Source organism: Gouania willdenowi, chromosome 9 (genome assembly GCF_900634775.1).
Source record: "Gouania willdenowi chromosome 9, fGouWil2.1, whole genome shotgun sequence".
In the NCBI taxonomy this organism is placed as follows: Eukaryota; Metazoa; Chordata; class Actinopteri; order Blenniiformes; family Gobiesocidae; genus Gouania; species Gouania willdenowi.
Window position 1 is genome coordinate 20,465,793 of NC_041052.1, and position 21,780 is coordinate 20,487,572.

General features: G+C 37.8%; 3 protein-coding genes across 5 annotated transcripts; 2 read left to right on the forward strand and 1 right to left on the reverse strand.

The window, feature by feature from the left end:
• Positions 1–477: 477 nt before the first annotated feature.
• On the forward strand, positions 478–6,422 carry lysmd3 (LysM, putative peptidoglycan-binding, domain containing 3). Its single transcript, XM_028457520.1, has 3 exons — positions 478–606; positions 3,680–3,957; positions 4,941–6,422. The coding sequence occupies exons 1-3, from the start codon at positions 597–599 to the stop codon at positions 5,499–5,501; spliced, it is 849 nt and encodes a 282-aa protein (XP_028313321.1). The 5' UTR covers positions 478–596; the 3' UTR covers positions 5,502–6,422.
• On the reverse strand, positions 6,416–16,024 carry polr3g (polymerase (RNA) III (DNA directed) polypeptide G). Of its 3 annotated transcripts, none has more exons than XM_028457523.1 (8): positions 15,892–16,024; positions 14,914–15,046; positions 9,009–9,138; positions 7,983–8,048; positions 7,843–7,902; positions 6,999–7,060; positions 6,789–6,902; positions 6,416–6,695 (listed from the first exon to the last, which is right to left on the reverse strand). In XM_028457523.1, exons 2-8 carry the CDS (start codon positions 15,022–15,024, stop codon positions 6,606–6,608), a joined length of 633 nt encoding a protein of 210 aa, XP_028313324.1. In that variant the 5' UTR covers positions 15,025–15,046; positions 15,892–16,024; the 3' UTR covers positions 6,416–6,605. The 3 variants fall into 3 exon arrangements, with proteins under 3 accessions (XP_028313324.1, XP_028313323.1, XP_028313325.1); XM_028457522.1 differs by lacking the exon at positions 15,892–16,024 and adding an exon at positions 15,233–15,509; XM_028457524.1 differs by lacking the exon at positions 15,892–16,024 and adding an exon at positions 15,343–15,499.
• Positions 15,598–21,765, forward strand: mblac2 (metallo-beta-lactamase domain containing 2). Its single transcript, XM_028457521.1, has 3 exons — positions 15,598–16,173; positions 19,596–19,810; positions 21,074–21,765. Exons 1-3 carry the CDS (start codon positions 15,732–15,734, stop codon positions 21,245–21,247), a joined length of 831 nt encoding a protein of 276 aa, XP_028313322.1. The 5' UTR covers positions 15,598–15,731; the 3' UTR covers positions 21,248–21,765.
• The last annotated feature ends 15 nt before the right edge of the window (positions 21,766–21,780 follow it).

Sequence of the window (21,780 nt, forward strand, 5' to 3'; positions counted from 1 at the left end):
TAAAAATAAAAAAAAAATAAAAAAAAATATATATATATATATACACTATAAAGGTAAAGGGTGTTACCATTGTTGGTAACATATCGTTTTGTTTATTTATATGTATATCATTATGTGTATATGCATATGTATGTTTCTCGCATGAAAACTGTTTATCTGTTATGTTAACTATTTTGTGAAAGGAAGCAACTACTTATATGAATTATGACAATTACAGGGGTGGGAACTTATAAATTTACTTCCACTCCTTTACGAGTTTATGTACACATGAAAATATGTTAATTCGAAAAGAGTCATGTGTATATGTAATGCACATTGATTTTAAAACATTTGTTTTAAACTTTAAATTAAAGGAATCAATATGACAGCAGTTTCTTCGGTTCCCAACAAAGTAGGTTCGAATATTCAGACATTTGGCGTCACCTTGTGTGTTCAATGGGTAAAACAGCTGGTTACGTCATCACGTAAATATTCTGTTGACGTGGCGTGAGTGAGCCGTAGTTGAGAGGGAAGGTAACAAACTAACAAGGTGGGAGCGAAGATAATCCAGTGAAACTATGAGAAATAACAAGAAAATCTGAGCGGGTCGGCTTTCAATGTTGTCAGGTAAAGGTTCTTATTCGAAGCTTTTATGAAAACACCAAGATTTAATTGTATTACTGACCCATTCACCACTACACATTATCTTAACGTTAGCAACAAAACCCTGTGGACGTTAGTTAGCATTAGCCTAGCCGGTGTTATGGATCTATTGGATACTCCTTTCACTGATGAGCGACGGTACTTCCAAATGTGCTGAAAAACAAGCATAATAAATGTACTATGTCGGTTATACATACACAGCAGTACGGTACGCTTTGTTTAGCTAAATGTTGGACTGTTTTGGGGAAATCTTGTGATTATGCAGAGTCAATATTGTAATTTCGACGTTTCACAAATAATTATCCATAAGGGTATTTTAGAATTCTTGAATTGAAAACAACGAGGCAAAGTAATTGCTTCGTTGATAGCGTGGCTAACTTCTCCAACATCTGCTAAAACAATATCATTATCTCAACTTAGTTACCACTTAACATGTAAACCTAAATATCCGTAACACGGGTTGAGATTTATTTGAGTTCTTCCTGTTTGACTGGCAGCATAATTTAGTACTGTTGTTAGTTGGTGTGTGATTATGTTGGGATAGGCTAATGTAGCAAATAATCACTTTAAGTGCACTTTTGCCATAGCATTGTGAGTTGTACTATAATGTAGGGCTGGGCGATATGGACTAAAACTCATATCTCAATATTCTACGATATTAATCTTAATATTTTTAACTCAATAAAGTCTTACCAGAAAGATAATTCTGGATTAAATTTGCTGATGTAAAATGCCACGCAGGCACATTTAATAACAAACAGATGATCAATATGTTTAACGTTTGGCTTTTTTCTCCTCTAAGGGACAGCACGTGTGAGTAAATCGTGTAGTGTGGCTTGTTTAGGAAGCACTCAGTGATCCATCGAACTGCTTTTCATGCTGTTCTGAGACGTAATGAAAGCAGTGACTCTTAAAACAAGTATTTTATTACAAAATAAGCTATAAAATATGGAAAAATTGTAAAGAATTGCACTGTTATGAATAATATTAAATACTTGTATCATGTGATTTGAACTGTGTGATTGTTTAAATCAAAACAAGTAAAAATAAATAGATATATCTCTAGGTGTGTCCTGATCCGATATAAGATATCAGCTCAAGCACAAATATTGTATTTTATTGGACTGGATCTAAAATCTCCGAAATAAGCGCTCCGATAAGTTTTTGTTGTGTTTGTCCCCGCCCTCACTGACAGTAAAAAATAACTGAAGTGAACTTGAATTGTTGAATATTGTTCTCTGTTTGATTAACATCACTTGATCAAGCCTTTTCTAACATTCCACACTACAAAATGAGTAATAAAAGTATGTATGATTCATGCTGATATCGTATTGGGTCGGTATCGGCCAATACCAAGGCAGCAATATCAGTATCGTATCGGAAGTAAAAAAGTTGTCTTGGGACATCCCTATATATTTTGATATAGGGGATTTTGCATTTTCTATATCGCCTGATAAGCAACATCTACACAATCATCTTTAAAGTTTTCCCAATTACTTCCTTCAATAACTCCTAACTTTTCTCCCGTGTGGCCAGACAATGAACACGTAGTGTATCACAGTGAATGGGTGCACATGTGTCAACCATCACATAATGTCTATGACAGAAATAAACTAGCAAGAGCCTTTAACTTTGAATACTGTGGGGAATAGATCCAGTGCTTGTACCTTAACATGACCATCACTGCTCAGATAGTAGCAGATAGAAGACCCTTTATCTGATAACGCAGCGCTACGTGAGTCACTGTGTTCCCACGACAGAACAAACAGCAAGAGTTGTTACATAATCACAGGGCATTGATGCCTTGTGGATGAATACTCAGTTCAAACTAAAGAAGTCACAATATGATCCTGTGTAGGTGATGCTTTAAATTCTAATAAAGGTTCTGCTTTTTGTGCTCTGTGAAAATTAAATGATCACTTTCTACTTGGAGATTTAGGGTTTATACTCCCTAAATATCCAACTATATACACGTTGGACCTGTGTGGGTAAAGTTGATCATCTTGTTCAGTTTTTGTTGTGGCTTTGCATATTTATGTGTGCGTTCAGAGTAATCTTGTGTATTTTTGTATTCATCTTGGGTTTTGGAGTCATTTTTGTGTGTATTTGTAATAGGCAAATAGGACAACATCATCTGCAAACAGCAGTGAGGAAATCCCTGAACTCGACCCCCCCCTCCACAACCCGGTTGCATAAAAGTAATGAACAGATTGGGTGACAAAGGGCAGCCCTGGTGTAGTCCAACCCTCACTGGGAACAGTTCTGACACACAGCCACACTCTTACTCCTTTGGTACAAGGACTGAACGACTCTTAGTAACGGACCATTCACCTCACACTCCATTTTGTTGGGTCACAGATTTAGTCACGAATGGCGTTTAGTTTCCTCCTGGCTGTTCTACGACTTTTAAAGAAAATAATCAGACTTAACCTCTAGTAATAGAAACGATCTCTACATATAGCTTGCAAGTAAAATTCACGACGGGTACCCTTTAAAGAAGTTAGCAACACAACTACTAGTAAAGTTGTTTGTATTTCATCCATCTATCACGTATACCAGCCCAGAAACTATTCTGATGAATGTGTATTATGATAATCTAATAATTCTCTTGTGATCTAATGATGAGTAAGAGCTTATTTCATGGGAAAATGGGTTTCATCCAGAAACAATCCCCAGTTTATCCTGGAGAAACACACTCACAAGTGCTTCCACAGTTACTCGCTCAATGGCTAGTTTAGAGGATGTAGTTTACATTAGATTTAAATTAATCTTTTTTTGGCCTGTGGATGGAAAAAAAATAACCTCGACAAGATGGTCCACTGAGAGAATAATGGAGCTCCTTTTCTTTACCAATGACCAATCAAACTCACAATCTCTCAAGCGTGTCGCGTAGTTGCATATATTGTTCCTTGGAAAGTTGATAGTATCACTGAATAGTTTGTTCCAGAATACATCAGTGAGATGTTAATCACATGAAGCTTGTTGAATTACCTTGTGTGTGAAAAATACTCAAACATGCCTCTACTTTTCCCCTTAGAGCAAGGCGACATGTCCAGTAGAAGCCCACACTATAGTTTCCAGTCTGCCACCCTGGTGCAACCTGCCAATGGCGGCCATACCTACATGTTTGGAAAAAACGGCTCGGAGAACGACTTGTCAGAGGACGACGCAGAGATCTATGAGCTGCGACCCCGTGGACGGGAGCGACTGCGGAGGAGCACCTCCAGAGAGAGGATGGACGATATCATCCACCTGACCAGAGACATCCTGGAGGGGGACACGCTGAACAGCATTGCCCTGCTGTATCACTGCTCAGTATGTGGCTTTTTCCATGTTCATATATGATTAACTTAGTTTGTCGGCACGTGTTCAGAAAGGAGCTGTCTCTTATCACATGCATTAAATCTGTTATCACACTATCATGGTCCTCAGGTTGAATCTGCCACAAAGATGTAACTCTCATAACACTCGTTAGTCAGCAAAATTATATTCATTTATATATTTTATTGACTTATCCTTGTTTTTCTAATTATGTTTTGAAAAGGTTTTTCATCAAGAAAAGAAAGTTTTATTCAAAATTTCCCCTCAGTTGTTGCCAGCTCCAATCATGAAATGTTGATAGTGTTTATTTTAGTGTCAAGTGCAGTTTCCCACACAATGGGCATGTGAAAATACAGTTTAAAGATGTTACTGTAGTTATAGTGACAATCTTCCAACATCAACTGAGAACAGTTAATTGTTGGGAAACACTCTACTTGAAGTTTTATACCTAAGGCTAACACTACGCTGTCATGAAGTGTCGTTCGCTAAATTATGACACCTTTGGAGCTATGTTGGCATTTTTGTGTTAGGCGGAGGGATCTAGTTTAGTTAGGGTAATGAACGACACTTAATGACAGCCTTCATGGCACTTTATTCATGCTAATGACAGGTGTCGTGTCATAATAATGTTAACCTTATGTACAAAACTTAAGTAAAGTGTTGCCAAAAAGTGTTATTCAGCTAAAATGATATTGATTTTATATATTTTTTTAAATGTGTGTATATTTTAGCATCATGTGTATTTTTCCACTCAATGGGCATGTGAAAATACAGTTTAAATATGTTACTGTAGTTAGTGACAACTTTCCAACACCAACGTAGAGCAGTTATTTGTTATTTTGGCCCAAACATGCCTGATTCACTAAGTTTGTTGCTCATTGCTGCATAAACTACTTTTATGTGACAAACACTTCACATTAATCAGTGGATGCTATTAAACTTTTGCTTATCATTGTGTCCTCTTGTTTTTTTCACAGGTGGCTGATATTAAGCGCGCTAACAACCTACTGACAGAGCAGGACTTTTTCGCTCTGCGCTCCATCAAAATCCCCGTGAGACGATTCAGCGTCCTAACTGAGACCCATTCCCCCGTTCCTCTTAAATCTGCCTCCCCCACGGAGACGAGACGGCTTTCCCAGATCCCTCCTGTTACGTCCCTCCCTATTGACTCCTCCACTGACTTTTCTTCTTCTTCTTCAACCGACAGCGTGGAGGGATTCCTCCTGGAAAAGGACAAAGACATTGAGCGGCTGGTGAAATCTACCGCTCCCTCTCGGAACAACCTCAGTGAGGTGGTGTCGTCCCTAACGCAGCAGCAGTCCCAGCCGCTGCAGGAAGTAGAATACAAACCAGCAGCGAGGAAGGACCCTTACTATGGGGCTGACTGGGGGATGAGATGGTGGACTGCTGTGGTCATCATGCTGGTCGTTGGTATCGTCACACCTGTGTTTTATCTGCTGTATTATGAGGTCCTGGTAAAGGCTGACGTCAGCCATCATGGCGTTCCTACACAGTCTCAGGGAGACATGCCTCCATGACACCTGGGTATAGCCAACTCCTGGACCTTTTTAACAACGAATCATGTCTGGGCGAGTCATAATGTGGACATCTGCAGGTACACTGGGGGAGGGGGGACAGCACGGGATTCTAACTTCAGTCAGAAAATTAAACCAGGTAGATATTTACCATTATGTAACCCTTAGCTAACACCTGTTAGGTCACTGAGGGTAAAAGTCACTTTAAAGGACAGACGGACTACAGAAACGAGGATGTGATGCACTAATGATTCCCCCAGTCTGAACATGTGCAGTAGTTTGCAGACTTTGGGTCTACAACTCATTAGAGCCTTTAAAAACGTTCATGTGAAAGAGTCACTGCTGAACTCTTTCAATGAGACGTTTTAAATGGTCATTTGTGCTGCTGCATTTTTAACTACATGTAGTTCACTCATAAATCCATGTTTATTCAGCAATGGATCAGTAACTTTAGCCAAAGTGAAAAACTCCAGTCATTTGGTTCAGTATTTGTTTTGCTATATTAAATTGTATTACATTACTCAGTTGCTGCCATATTTTAATTTGTGAATATTGATCCTCAAGTTTTACAGTATTTAATAACCAGGTGAAAGTTTTTCTTAATTTTCATTGAAAGTTGCTTGAATTTGTCTTTGCTTTAGTTTGCCTGAAGAGAAATGTATCTGATTCTCATAATATAAAGAACTTCTTGAGGGATACAGTTCAACACGGTTCATCATGTTAACCACAGAACAAAAAGTAACATTAGGCATTTAGGAAAGGAGCCGTTTAAAAACCTGCAGCGTGGCATTTGACTTCTTTATGAGGTCATGTTGAGTGAAATGGGAAATGCACACACTTCCCAGAAAGACATAAAATGAAGAGTTTATTATAGCCCTTTTATTTCATTATTGAATTTAGTAATGTAATGCTTCAGAGACAGTATGTGCCTTTCAAACTGTGGAACTGATACAGGCTGGGGAATGAATGACTATTTTAAATAAATTATTGCCATTATGCACGTGTTGTCATATTTTACATCACAAAATAAATCATATTTTAAATATATTTACAATATTTAAATGAAAAAAAACTAACATAAATACAGCTTAATTTTCAGTGGTTGTCTCAGTAAGTTGCTTCAGCATCCATGTTATCGTCACTGAGCGCACCAAAGTCTTCACCGTTGTCAAAATAGCTTTCGATGTAGTCATTGTCCTGCACACAAATTAAAGATGCGAGTATAAAGAAAAGCGTCAACTAACTCCTAGACATTGAGCAGGTCATGAATATAGATATTAGCAAACCAACCTCCTCGATATCCTCCTCTTCAAATTCTTCAAGCTCTTCCTCGTCTGACTTTTTAGCATTTTCAGTTTCTTCATCAGACTTTTCTGGGTTCCCAGTATCTTTTTTAGCCAATTCCTTAAATGTAGCAGTAGATATTACAAACACAAACTGTAACATAGATTTATACTAAATTACTTCAGATAGGTAGAGACAATATGAGTGCCACCTTACGTCTAATTTATTCAGCACATCTTCTGTTTCTTTCCGGGAAATCTTAGTTTTCTTCTTTGGGACTAAAAAAAGTATTGGAAAATAAAACAACTTTATTCACTGCTCTAAAACAGGGGTTCTCAACCTTGGTGTCAGGACCCCATTTGGGGTCACAGGGCAGCCAAAGGGGGTCGCCAGATACCTTCAAGAAACAAAGAATATTTTCTGAAATATTTGAGCCGCATTTTAACCTATGTATCATTTTTTGCTCCTTTTAATGCATTTTGCTACATTACTCCAATTTCTGCACATTTTGTCCTCTTAAAGACATTTTCGGCACTTGTAAACCATTTCCACCACTTTCGTGCTTATTTTTGCCAATTTAACCACATTTACGATTTGTCATGCCCATTATTTGCCAGTTTAAACTAAGTGTACCAACACTGACACTAAATTTGAACTTTTAACCATTTTCTGTGGTTTTTAAAATCATATTTCAATACCTTTTCCACCATTTTTGGCCACTTTCTGATTAAAACAAGGATTTACATCTTTAAGATGACTATACTATGGAGCAAATACTACTACACTTCCTGGATAACAGTGGATATTATTCAGACAAATAAATGTGGTTATCACAGATTCATAGAACAATGGCCCATCATTTTGCTGACTATGGATGGACCCCAAAAGTCTCTCCCCTTTATTCCCCCTTATAGATGGCCGTGTTTCCACATGATGTTCATGTCTGTTCAACCAACTTCAGGTACAGTGGGGGTCCCCGGTCTCTGACACCTTTACAGTGGGGGTCCCAGGCTGATAAGGTTGAGAACCACTGCACTAGAAGACAAAGACTTCCTTTTACCTGTTTTGACCTGAGGTTTTTTAGTTCGAGGCATTAATTCTTTAGGAAGGTGGCTCCAGTCTGAAAGTGTTAGAAAAAAAGAAGTCACTTTGCGTTCTCCCTGGTGTCCTGCAGCAGTCACATGACCGTGTGGAATGTACCTGGGGTCCATTCCTCAGCCTCCTCCTGGCTCCGCTTCAAGTATCGCTCAGTGTATCTCTCCACCTCTAATTAAACAAAGAGCAGTTCTCATTTAATTTTTTACTTTGGAAACAACTACGAGCACACCACAACTATTTATAGGAATACATGTTTTTACAGCTATTGTTTTATTCCCCGCTTGAAGGGATTTCCTGCATCTACCAGAGTTTAAAACTGATTTTACTTGAAATGAAGCAGTTGATTCCAATAAAGTTGTTTTATTTCTGAGTTGATTGTAACATTGAACAAAGGAGCGTTTCTCAGGTGAAAAACCTTGAATTGTAACAGGAAAAAGAACAAAACAAATGTTAGCACTTAAATCATTTAATCACAATCTATGTTTTTGCTTTTAAATGTATTAACTTTCTCAATATCTTAAGGTTAACTTAAATTAAGCTTGGAGACAAAATACAATTTAAATAGAAAGGGAAACAAACAAACCATCTTCACTTGAGTGACTTTAATTCAATGTTATTCCTTAAACAAAAAAAATTATTTCTCAACATTCAGTTATAATTAATCATTTTATTAAATTATGAAACAGTTTCCCCAAACTTAACTTGTCCAATATAATGTGATTATAATTTAACTTTACTATATAACATTATTTAATCTATAATTAAGTTCAACTCCTTAATCTAAGTATTTTATAAATTTAGTTACCTCCATCAAGGTATTGATACCCTGAAGCCACACACCAAATTTGGTTATCTGATCTTAAACGGTTTCTGAAACAAGCTGTTTTCTTTAACTCAGACGGACGGACAGAGGTCAAACCTGTTTCCTCCTTCCACACTTTGTGGTGGAGGATAATAATCTTTTTTTCCTTTATATTTAATTAACATTAACATTGTAGAAACAATTAAACCAGTCCCCTTCCTTCCATGAGGTAATCGCTTGCATTCTTTTCATTGACAGGAGCCAACAGACAGTTACTTAATGGTTTCATTCCATGGAAGGTTCTTCTGGTTTACACCACTCCTCACCAGCTTTACTGGCCAGAGGCTTGATGTTGTGTGGCTTCCTCTGCATCATGCCCCTCAGCTCCTGTTTCAGGGCCAGCATGTATTCCTCCTCTTCGTTGACTTTCAGTGGAACAGCTTTGAAGTCTGTGCTCTGCAACGTTAGAACACACATCAAATGAATAAGTTAGCTTTACTTCTTTATGTTTACCAAGTTTGGCCAGAGCTTCCCAGAGTCAAATTCAGAAATATGAGGAGAGATTTTTTTTTTTTTTTTTTTTTTTTTGCACCAAGCGAGTTATTAAAGTTTGAGCTGGAGTGGGAAGTACACAGCGAATGCCTGTCACCCAAAATTAGGAGCATTTACCAAAATATTTAGTTTGGACACCGGCAGTTTTTCACATATCCCTAAAATAAACTCCATTTAAGATGTCAAACCAGGAGAAGGAGAAACATTTGTATAAAACCAGGACAACAGCTGTAAAAGCAAATGAAATACAATTTGGAAAAATTCAGTCAAAATGTACTATTTTCCAGGTACCCATGACAACAACTAAAATAAGTTTCTACTTCGTCATTTAGGAGTGTGACAATATCTCGATATATATATATTTTTTTCCGCATGATCGATAATCGATATGCTCCCCCTATGTATCGATTTATTTTTTCCAAAACCTTTTCTGCTTTTCACTAAAATGTGCAAGTACGTCATCACAGAAATGTTGTCGCTGTTTGTTGAAGGAACCAATATATTGTTTACTGGAATAATGCACTATAATGGTGTCACTGGTTAGAAAGACCCTATTTTTTGTTTACAGAAAGCACTTGTGGAGATGCTTATTTGTTTACATTGGTATGTTGACACTTATTTACATTTTTTTTTCTTATGTCATAGATTATCGTAGATTGATGTCTGACCAATATATCGATAATCGCAGTATCGTCATATCGTGAGATAACCGTTATCGTGAGCCTTGTCTCGCGTATCGCATCGTATCGTGAGGTACCCAGAGGTTCCCACCCCTATTGTCATTCCCTTTTTCCAATTTATTTACAAATGATCACTTGTCACTATACATGTGCTCCTGTGATAGACAGATAGATAGGTGTATTTATCTATAAGCCCTATAAGTCTGTTTGTATTTAAAAAAAAAAAAGTTAAGGATCGTCTTTAAGCTCAGCAGCTTTTATCAATTCTGTGGAAATACAATACACATCAAATCATCATCCAATTATTAGTAATAGTTGGTTTTATAATAGTATTAAAAGTGGGATGACAAATAGTGTGACAAAAATATGATGTATTATCAATGGTGGAGTGGTAATGTTTTTAAAAACTTGTGATGTAAAGTACATGAACAGATGTCAATATGATGACATGATTTGGTTATGATTTTAGACTGCCATGAATATCTTGCGTTCTATTTGCAGTGGCACTTCTTCCACTTTAATTAGGAAAATTTGGTTGTAATCATGTTTTTTTTAATTTCATATTCCTGTTGAGCTGGAAAAAGTCATACTGTCAGACTGTATTTATGCCCAGAGTTAAAGTCATATAAAAACATGATTATTTTTCCAACTTTTTTCCTTTTCCAAAAATATCATATTGTATTATTGTGAGCCCAGTCATGTAAATTGCCTTGTGAACTTTTTATATCGTGCCACCCCTAATTATTAGTAATAGTTGGTTTTATAATAGCGATTAAAGGTTGGACGATACATTAAAACATCACAAGATGTATCATCGAGGGTACGAGGGGTATTACAGGTAGGGTCGATAAAAAAAAAAAAGAATCCACATTATCTACGACACACCTGATTTGTTACTTTTTTCTAATTATTATTTTTATATTCCTATCCATTTGAAAACATCTACGTATGTCCAGAGGTAGAACATAGAACCATTTTTCCCCCTTCAAAAAACATTGTATTGTTATCGTGAAATCAGTGTGTCGTCCCCCCACTAATAAGTAGTCAACCCTGACTCTGCATTCACGTACCTGTAGGACGCCATATGGCAGACGGCCCAGGGGCCACATGTCAATATTATTGTGTGGCCCCCAGAGTTAATGCACAAAATAAGTACAAAAATGCACAAAATGACAGAAAGGTACCCAACACAACCACTGTATGGCAACAAAAAAATAGACGAAATGACAGAAAAATACATATGACATGAAAATCCCACATGACTAATATACACCATTAACACACAAAACAGTAACCAAAATTACTACAAAAAACATGTTATAGAAAAATACAGATATTAAAAATAACAATACACTAAACAAGAACAAGAATATAGAAAAACAAAAAGAAAACATTCAAAAGGAGCAGAAAAACCAACAGACCTTTTGTTCTTTCCTATATTAATGCTCAGATTGGTCATTATTCTAAATGCTGATATGAATGTTGATAATGTGGCCCTCAGATCAGAGAGTCACACTGATAAAAGTGGCCCATCTCCAGAGGTAGCAAAAGTACTAGTCTTTAGAACTCAAGTAAAAGTATAGATACGTGAATAAAAAATGACTATAGTATTAGTAGATGCTCCCTTACTTGAGTAAAAGTTAAAAAAAAAAAAGTACATGCTACTAAATGTAGTTTTTAAATGCATAAAAGAGTCACATACATTTGTTTAGTGCATCAAAACTTTTTGACTTGGTCAGGAACCTGTATTTCAACAAAATAAAAATAAAAAAAAACAACTTTTCACTAAATTATAAAACACCCTGGTTGAAATTATAACCTTTGTGTTGTTAGGGTCGGTTTCGACCCAGTTATAATAATAAGATTATAAAGCAATAATTAGAGCCAAAACTGAAATCATAAGTGCACTGTCAGCACTTGGTAATTGATTTCTGTTGGTTTGATTGGTTGTTGTTTATTTGACCTGGCAAATCTATAATTTGTGTCATAATCTGTTCTGCTTTTCAATTTTTATTAAAGGTTTAAAGCTGTAATGCTGAAAAAAATATTTTTTTGTTTTTTTCTTGATGTAAATATATAGAACGCGCACCAGCACCATTTGGCGTCACCATCTGCGTGACTTGACTTCACGCCCAGAACAGCAGTACAAAATGTATCACAATCTTTTCAAGGCAATAGAAATAAATGTGTTTAGAGATCTTCATCAACAATTGGCATTAAAAAAAGGCTGTGGCTATGGATACCTTCAACTGTACGCATACGCAGCGCCCCTCATTGGCCAGGTTAGGTGACGTGATAGGTGCACCACATGACTTAAAGTTCCGTCAGTTGTATTTTAGCTGATATTTATTTCAGCCCTAACCCAGGAAACACCCTAAAATGTTTGTTTTTATATATGTATTTTTAAAGGTGGAATTTGCCATGTTAAATATGTTAAAATGATAGCAGTGGGATTCGAACCCACGGCAGCGGAAGGAAGAATACTTGAGTCAGGTGCCCTAGACCACTCTGCCATCCCGACACAGTGAAAAACACAGGCACATTACGCTTATGTAGAAAAGGTCAGAAAAACGTACCCATAGTCCTGGAGGCTATTGATACGTTTAATATATGTCTAGAACATACCTGTCAAGTATCCTGTTTTAGCCGGGAAACATGTATTTTACCCCACTTTCCCGCCATCTTCCCGTATTAGTATTTTCCCATAAATATCCCGTATTTTAATAGAATAATAATTAAAATATGCCTTACTGAACTAAATGGCGTCAGATTAGTGCCGACAGCGCCAACAAAACCGGAAATAACTCAGAAAAGAGATGATGAATGAAGACGTTCCGGCAAAAAAAAAAAACAAAACAAAAAAAACAAAGAACTGGTGTAAATACGTTGTGAAATGTGACAGAGAGTTTATCTTCCTAAAGAGCAGCAGGATGGGACACAGTTACATGTTCTGTTAGATTAATAACTGAGATTTTAACGTCTCCCACAGCGGAAGGAACGACGTAAGTCACCATGAAAAATCAGCCAATCACAAGCTCCACAAATATACACTGCTTTACTCGTGTTAAAGAATGTAAAGTCTGTAATAAATGTGTCTAATAAGTCATTAGTGAATACCAGAGAACCACATGAGCGAGCATGAGAAATTACAAGAAAATATGTAATAAAATAAAGTGTTAATGTCTAACTGAAAGACAAACGTGAAATTAACAGTAAATATGCAATGTGTTGACTTGTATATAAACTGTAAGTATATTAAATAAACACCTGTGCTTCATATACACATTTATGTTGCTATTTAGGCTGTTTTATAATATAGGGCGACTGGTCGATATATCGAGATTCAAGATGTATCGAGTTTTCAATTTTGGCGATATAAAAAACTATAATATTTCATATATATATATATAAATAATAGCTTATGTATCAAATACTAGTTTTAGGAGTCATTGCTTTTACTTCTCAGAACAGCATGTAAAGCTCAGTTAAATGGATTTCTGAGTGCACAGATTCTAATCACATAATTGTATTTAGTCAGTGGTTGACAAGTGGGTATTTCAGATTTCTTATACACCTATTTTAAAATATAAGGGAAACTGGAGCTCGGTTGGGCGGGTGGGACGGCTCGTAGTGGGCGCCAGAAAAAGTCTCTTATTTTCAAATCCAAAATTTGACAGGTATGATCTAAACACTCTTAAAAAAACTTAAAATTATTGGGTTTTTTTTTTCTCTCAAATCCTGTCCTATGCTATGGAAGCCCGTTTCCACCACTAAAAAAAAAAAAAAAAATCACCAAAGAAAGTCATAATTATGGGAAACAAAGTCATAATTATGAGAAACAAAGTCATAATTATGAGATAGAAAGTCATAATTATGAGAAACAAAGTCATAATTATGAGATACTTAAAAACATTTACAGCAGCTTGTTCATGTGGTGAGCTGACACTGAGAGATGGCTCACCACATGAGCCATCTCTCGAAGACTACTTTAGACTTTAGGCTTTACAAATGATGAAATACTTTGTTTGCTTGCAAATTCACATAGAAATATGCTGAGTTAACGCACCCTTGAAAAGATACTAGGCAAAAAGAGGCTCTGGCGTCGAAAGGATAAAACTGATGTGGCTTGTTATGGCAATTTTTATATTCATCATCATATCCTCAAATGTATGTTCATGTGTACAATTTGTCATGTTTTAATACATGATGACTCCATTACTCTTTGCACTTTTGAACAGCTGAATCATGCTACTTTAAACAGTACAGATCGTATTGTACTCAGTGCAACACAGAGTCTCTGCTGAAGGCCATAACTCAAACTCACATGCAGATATACACGAACACACACACTATCAAGGATAGATAAGAGTGGCTCCCAATCTTCCTCATAATATACACGTCTTCATCATCCTCAAATGTTTCCACTGTTGGGCATCTGACGCTCCCCTTCTCCTTATCTCAGGGTGGAACTTTTCTGTTATCTGTATAAAAGCTTAAGCTGTGAAACTGTTAGTTAGAGTGGGTCTTGCCTTTTTGCTCTGCCACGAGCCTTTTGCCTTTCATTCTTTCAGGATGGAAGCTTCTTTTTTTACTCCTTTTTATTTTATTTTATAATAAATCTTTTTTATAAAATCATCAATGCCTCGCCTGGACTCCATCATTCAACCAGAGCAATAAATCATGTCTCCAAATGAGGTCAACCGCAAATTTGCCGTGACAGGCTGAAGTAGAGCATGGTTTATTGAACAACAAATGGAGAATTCTGGCCAGTGCCATGGGTACAGATGGAATGTACCAAAAATGTTTCTATCTCATAATTATGACTTTACTAACTCATAATTATGACTTTCCTAACTCACAGTAACAAAGAAAATAATTTGTTACTATACTTAAGCTGTTTTTTTTTTAAATTTTTTTTTTAGATGTTTGTAGAAGTATTTGTACTTCGTTATTTGTCAGTCACCTCTGCCATATGGCGAACTGTGTGTGTGGTACTTACTGGAAACAGTGGAGTGGGCCCCACCCTGGTCTCAGGCATGGTGCCTCTACCGATGCCCAGAGCCTCTACATTGAAGGAGAAGGCAGCGACACCTCGGCCTCTACCTGCCATCACTGCTCTAACCGTCCTCTACCTGGAACACAGACCACATGTTGTCACTCCCACACGTGCAACATAACAGCAAGTCATTGTTACTACGTTTAGCTCCAGTAACAGTGGAAAGGCTCAGTCATTCATGCTGGACGCGGTTCTGGTCCACATTGATACATTACAGAGGAATAATTACAACACATGCACTTTGTAGTAACACAGAACTCACTTTAGAGCAGTTAGTGGACTGTTCCAATAGGGTAGGGTACAACTTCAGTCTATATCCCGGTGGTACATGCGTTTTACTCTGTCGTGTGACTTTATATAACGTTAACTTACTCTTATGGTAAGACGAGTCTGTCTTTAACGAAAGACTGAAAGAGTACAGTCAGCGTTAAAGCGGATATTTGTAAAACATTGGTGTCACCGGCTAACGCTGCCATGCGCACTCTGTGTGAAGTGTGGCTTTCGTTTATCCCACCCCATGTGACGTTTAAGGGGCGGGGCCGTTTTTCAGCCAATAACAACTCCTCCTGCTGTGACGTCTTCTCCTTCGTCACCCAATGAGCGCACTGTACTCGTCCATGGGTGTGACCGTTCACTATCACATTATCCTCAATGAAAACACAACAGGGCTGCACTGGAAGGCCGAACGCTGCTCTCCACCTCTGCTCCCCTGTACGCGCAGACAGCACCGACACCACTGACACCACCGCATCCAAACTGGGATGTCTACAGACGACTGGTACGCACACAAGTCGCTCGGAGACGGACTGTTCTGGATCCAGGAGCGGTTTTTCCAGTCGGAGAACCGGGCCAACATCTGGCTGCTCCGCGGCTCTCACCAGGACGTGGTGATCGACACGGGTCTTGGTTTGAGGAGCTTACCTGACTACATCGAGGCCAAAGGCCTGCTGGGTAAAGACCCGCAGAGGAAGAACCCGCTGCTGGCCATCGCCACCCACGCCCACTTCGACCACTCGGGTGGTCTGCATCAGTTCCAACAGGTGGGCGTCCACAGCGCGGAGGTCGATGCTCTGGCCAACGGGGACAACTTCGAGATGGTCACCTGGCTCAGTGACAGGGAGATAGCCCAGGCCCCCAGCCCTGGATGGAGGGCCCGGCATTACAAAGTGAAGGCCGTGCAGCCCACTCACATACTGCAGGAAGGTAGGAGGGAGGGGCGGGGTCTGCAGAGACAGGTCACGAGGTAATTATTACTACCATTTTTACTAGTATCAGCTCCACTTAGTGTTGGTATGAGAAGAAATGCCTTTGGACAGAATCCTTTATTATTATTATTATTTATTCTACCTATGACAAAGATGCTATTTCTGTCCCCTCGTGTGGGTGTGTATAGCATAACAACAATGGGTTCCTTCGCTTATGTCAAACTCATTTTAGTTTGGCTAGTCATACGGAAACGTATCAATAGACTGCATTCTATTCAGACGCAGCGCGCCTCATTGGCCAGTTTAGAGTGACAGGTGCACCACGTGACTTAAAGTTCCGTCAGTTTTATTTTAGCTCATATTTATTTTTAGCGACCCCGCTAACCCTTTTATTTTCGCCCCAACCCCTAGGAAATGCCCTAAAATGTTTATTTATTTATTTTTTTTGTACATGTATTTCTAAATGTGGAATTTGCCATCTTAAATATGTTAAAATCAAAAAAATATATATGACGAAAGTGGGGATCGAACCCACGGCAGCGGAAGGAAGAATTCTTGAGTCAGGCGCATTAGACCATTCAGCAATCCTGACACATCGGAAAAACGCAGGCACATTACGCTTATGTAGAAAAGGTCCGGAAAACGTACCCATAGGTTACGTATACGTTTGATACGTTTACGTATACGTTTGATACGTTTACGTATACGTTTGATACGTTTACGTATCAATAGACACTTCCTTATAGTTCAGGGGCCAAATATGGATCAGTTTGATCTCAAGTGGGCCACAGATTTTAGGTGGGAGCAATTTTAACATAATTGTGATCAAGTTTTTATTATCAGTCCTTGCAGGATCTTCACTTAAAAAATCCTTGATTTTGTAGCCAATTTTTGTGGAATTTTATGGAATTATTTGTGAGAAATTACAAGATTTAAAAAAAAAAAAAAGAATAAAATTGTGATTCAAAAACGACTGCATTCATGTGATATACACATGGGAAAAGTTTGAGCCCATACAAATATTGGGGAGTTTCATTGAATTTGTGAGTTTGAGATACAGTATCTACATCGATCTATCATTTTTACTGTCTTTCATGGGTCAAATTGGATGCTCGAGATCAGTGTTTCCCAAACTTTTCTGTCTCATGTACCCCCTGATCCCTCTCTTCAGGTTAGGAGAACCCCTTCATCACTCCAATTTAGTAAGGTTGGCCTCTGAAATTACCTACAGCTTGAAAATGTCAACCTGTACGTTGAACGCACACTAAATATCAATTTTGTGCATTACAATTATCGTGTAGCAGAGAATATATTGACCTCAATTTTTAGTAACGTGCATAACACGTTAATAACAATTTAGTAGGATTTTAAGGCCAAAATATTGTTTATTCAATTCATGTCGTTTATTGTCAGTGGGTGAAAAAGATGTTGGATGAGCAGGTACAGTGTCTGAAATAGGCTTAAAAATGACTCAGCATGTTGGAAATAGATTCATCAATGTTTCGAAGTACCTCCTACAATGTGTTCAAGTACCCCTATAGGGTTTACGTACCCCTGGTTGGGAACCACTGCTCTAAAGGGCTGGATTTGACCCCTGGGCCTCGAGTTTGACACATGTGGTTTATATCTTTTTATGTTTCCACTATGTGTTAAGTGTAGTGATGGAGTGTAACCTCAAAGAAAGAATGACCAGCAGTGGTTGTAATACCCACAAAGGGATTTTACCTTGTATTATGTGTCCATAAGGGTAATAAACACAACTACGTGTAGTACAATAATAATAGAGCTGAGTAAAAAAGTCCATTTAATCAATCTTGAATTGATTTAACTGACATTTTCCAGAATTGATTCATAAGTGCTGGAATCGATTTTTTTTTTTAAAAAACCCTAACCTTAGTAATTTTGTGCTATAGTCTTGTGTGACTGTGTAACTGGAGGATACAGACTGAGCTCTGCTGGGTAAAACGCCCCAACTTAAGTCAGAAATGTGGAACCATCTTATTAATCAGTACAATTTGAAAGATCAATGAATACTGAATCGAAATAGAATTGCGATTAATTGATTCAAAACTTTATTCATCAGAATCAAATGGATTCAGGAAATTGGCCATGATACCAGCTCTAATCAACAATGCATGATATTATAGAGACGTTATCATTATTGACCGATATTGGCTTTAAAATTGAGTATCGGGCATCGGCTTTGCCGCCGATATAATTAACCGATTAATTGACTTCTAATTATAGACATTATATACGTAGGTGACTCACCATCCATGGAGAGGCTTGACTAACCATGTGTGTGGGAAGCAGACTTCCGAGGCAAGTAGAATTAATCACCAAACTTACAGATTTTGAAACTAATTATTACTATTGTTATTTTTGGGTCCATATATAGCTATGATACTGAAGGCTTGGATCTTGTAAAAATGCTGTTATCAGCCAAATAAGTTGCACAATATTGACATATTGAATAAAAACCCAGTATCGTGCATTGCTACTAGGTATGTGTAGAAGTTAAATACATGTTTAAGTCACATTGATTACAATGCAGTGCATAATATCTAAAAGTAATAGTCTAGTGCAGTGTTTCTCAAATGGGGGTACGCAATGGCACCACAGGGGGTACGAGAAAGAGAGAGAGCGAGAGAGAGAGAGGCAAATGAACAAATAAAAGCATAAAAAAAAGAGGATTTTAAACTGTGTATTTTTATTCTTCATAATGATAATCAGAATGATGATGAAAATGAACATGAACTGAAAATACAAAGGTCAGTCAGGAAATAATAAAAATCTATTCACACTGTTTCTTTCCACTTCATTACAAAGTTTTAAAATGTGTGTTATCACTCATTCATTCCATCATGTTGTAGCTGGACAAAGGGGGTACTTGGATTCAGAAATAAGAGAACGGGGGTACCTCTCCAGCCCGTAAAGTTTGAGAACCACTGGTCTAGTGAACAGAACATGTAGTTTTATTAAATAATCTGATGTTGCATTCATCTTGAATCCAAAGTGAGCAGAGTTGGTTCAGATGTTGACCTGTTTTCACCTCGTCTTCTGTTTACTGTAATTCAAACAATGTCAATCAATACACCAGCTTCCTGTGCTGTGTCAGAGCTACTGCTGCACTGCAGTTGGAAATGAATATCCACTGTTTCAGTCACGCTGTGCCTCTCTCAGCAGGTGTGCACCTAATGGACGACACCCTGATAGTTTCAGTGTGCTTCACACTGTGGTGATTCATGCCGACATGCAGAGAGCACATAAACAACTGGCTTCATTGCCCCCTCCCACCCTCCCAAACTGGCAGTTATATTAGTAATCATGGCGTTAATGTGTAAAACCATAATTTTCCAATTTCTAAATGTGTGATGAGATGATCGTAGCCTTTTACTTTGTTCGTATTTCCCTTTCTAGGTGATGTCATCAATCTGGGTGATCGGCAGCTGACTGTACTCCACATGCCAGGTCACTCCCGTGGGAGCATTTGCCTCCATGACGGTGACAATAAGTTGCTCTTCAGTGGAGACGTGGTGTATGACGGGGCCATGATCGACTGGCTGCCTTACAGTCGCGTCAGTGAATACATCAGCAGCTGTGAGCGTCTGGTGGGGCTGGTGGACAGTGAACAGGTAACGTCAGCTGAACCTCAGAGGAGATGGGATGCACCATTAGAAATGTAATTGATCATTTATTATGATTAAATTATTAGGGATGTCCCGATGCAACTTCTTCGTTTCCGATATGTTACCGATGTTTTTCTTCTTCTTTAATCATGACTTATTTTGTAGTGTGGAATGTTAGAAAAGGCTTGATCAAGTGATGTTACTCAGAGAACAATAGTCTATGACAAAAACTGACCCATTTATTATTAACCAATTGGTTACATCAGTTTTAACCTTCAACACAATATTTACAGTATTCTACAATTGAAAAAATTAACCCGGGAATCCCAAAAATCCGGTGTTTTATATCCGATATTCGTTTTCAGGCTAATATCGGACCGATATCGAATTGGGACACCCCTAGTAATTATAATTGTAACTGTAATTGAAAAAAATTAAAAATCTGTTACTGTTGTATTCATAAATGAATTGTAATTGAGTTCAGACAATTGACTGTAATAGGCATGAAAATTCTCTGAAAACTGTCAATTGCAATTTAGTTATACACAAACCTGTGGAACCAGGTTACAGTTTTGTAGCTTACACATACAGTACTTAGTCAACAATTATTAAAATATGTTTAATATCACCATTTCCCACCACCTGTCTGTTCTCTCGAGGATTATTTTACCATTTTTAAAAACATATTTAAATTTAGGACAGAAAAAAGGCTCAGACGCCCACACCAAAAATATTGATACCAATGTTTTAATTGATTAGGAAGCCTAACAAGGTAACCATGGGATGATAAACAAATTGGGTGATAGATATTTTTTAGTGTACTTTACAGCTGATTTAAAACATGGGTCAAAACTGACCATAAGACATTCTAACGCAAGAGGAATGTCACGTTTTATGGGCTTATTTATTAAAAGTTACTGAGAAGATAATTATAATCAATTTCCTGGAGAGAAATAATAATTTTAATTATTCTTGGGAAAAAAATGTCAGTCACCGTAATTATAATTGAGTTGTAATAGAAAATGTAATAGAATTGAAGTAATTGTAATTGAGCCCAACCCTGACGTATCTTTATCAAATGGTTTGTTGCTTCCAACCTTGTGATCACGTAGTTGTATTTTTGTCACCAGCATTCAGAGAAACTCTGAATTGTGTTTATTAACACACAGAAATCTAGAGGTCTTTGCAGAAGCAGAGTGTAGCTATAGCGTCATAAGCTTACGGACAGGTTAGCCTTATGAAGAACCTGTTTTTTGCTCCGTCTGACAGGTTGACCAAGTACTTCCTGGGCACTACAACACGTTTGGTGCAAAGCGACTCCATCGGCTCGCGTCCTCGTACATCAGCCGAGCTGAAACGTGCCCGGCTAAGTTCTCCACGTTTGCCTGGAGGACTCTGGCCGGGGTGGCACTGCGGGCGTTGAACCCACGGAGCGCGTGCTAAGACGACAAGATGATGGGAGATTAAAGGAGCACAAGTGCACGAAAAACTGTTCTAAGTGTGTGAGGCACATGAGAGGGAGGGAGATGTCCCCTCTTATAATGTAACACTGCATTTGCTTATGTAATCCAACTGAATATCACACAATTGCCAAACTATGAAATGACCCGATTGAGTTACATAAGCCAATACTCAATATATATTATGAAGTATACATGATAAAGTTTTAATATATGTGATTCTGAACCTAATGTATATGTTGCCAAGTATATGTTTTTATACTTTAAGCAGAAGTAAAGTTAAAATAGCACAACAGTGGTTTTAATCTGCACTACAAACACAAAGCAGGAGATTGGAGCTCGCCTCAGACCTTTGAAACAGAGTCGTTACGGCCATAGCGTTTTCTCTATGCATATTACAATGCTGTGGACTACCTCTAATGTTTGTAAGGTGCTTTGTATCACCGACTGATTCACAGCTTTGCTATTAAGATATTGACATTAAAGCCTGTTTTACCTGCTTGTGTTGCTTCTCAC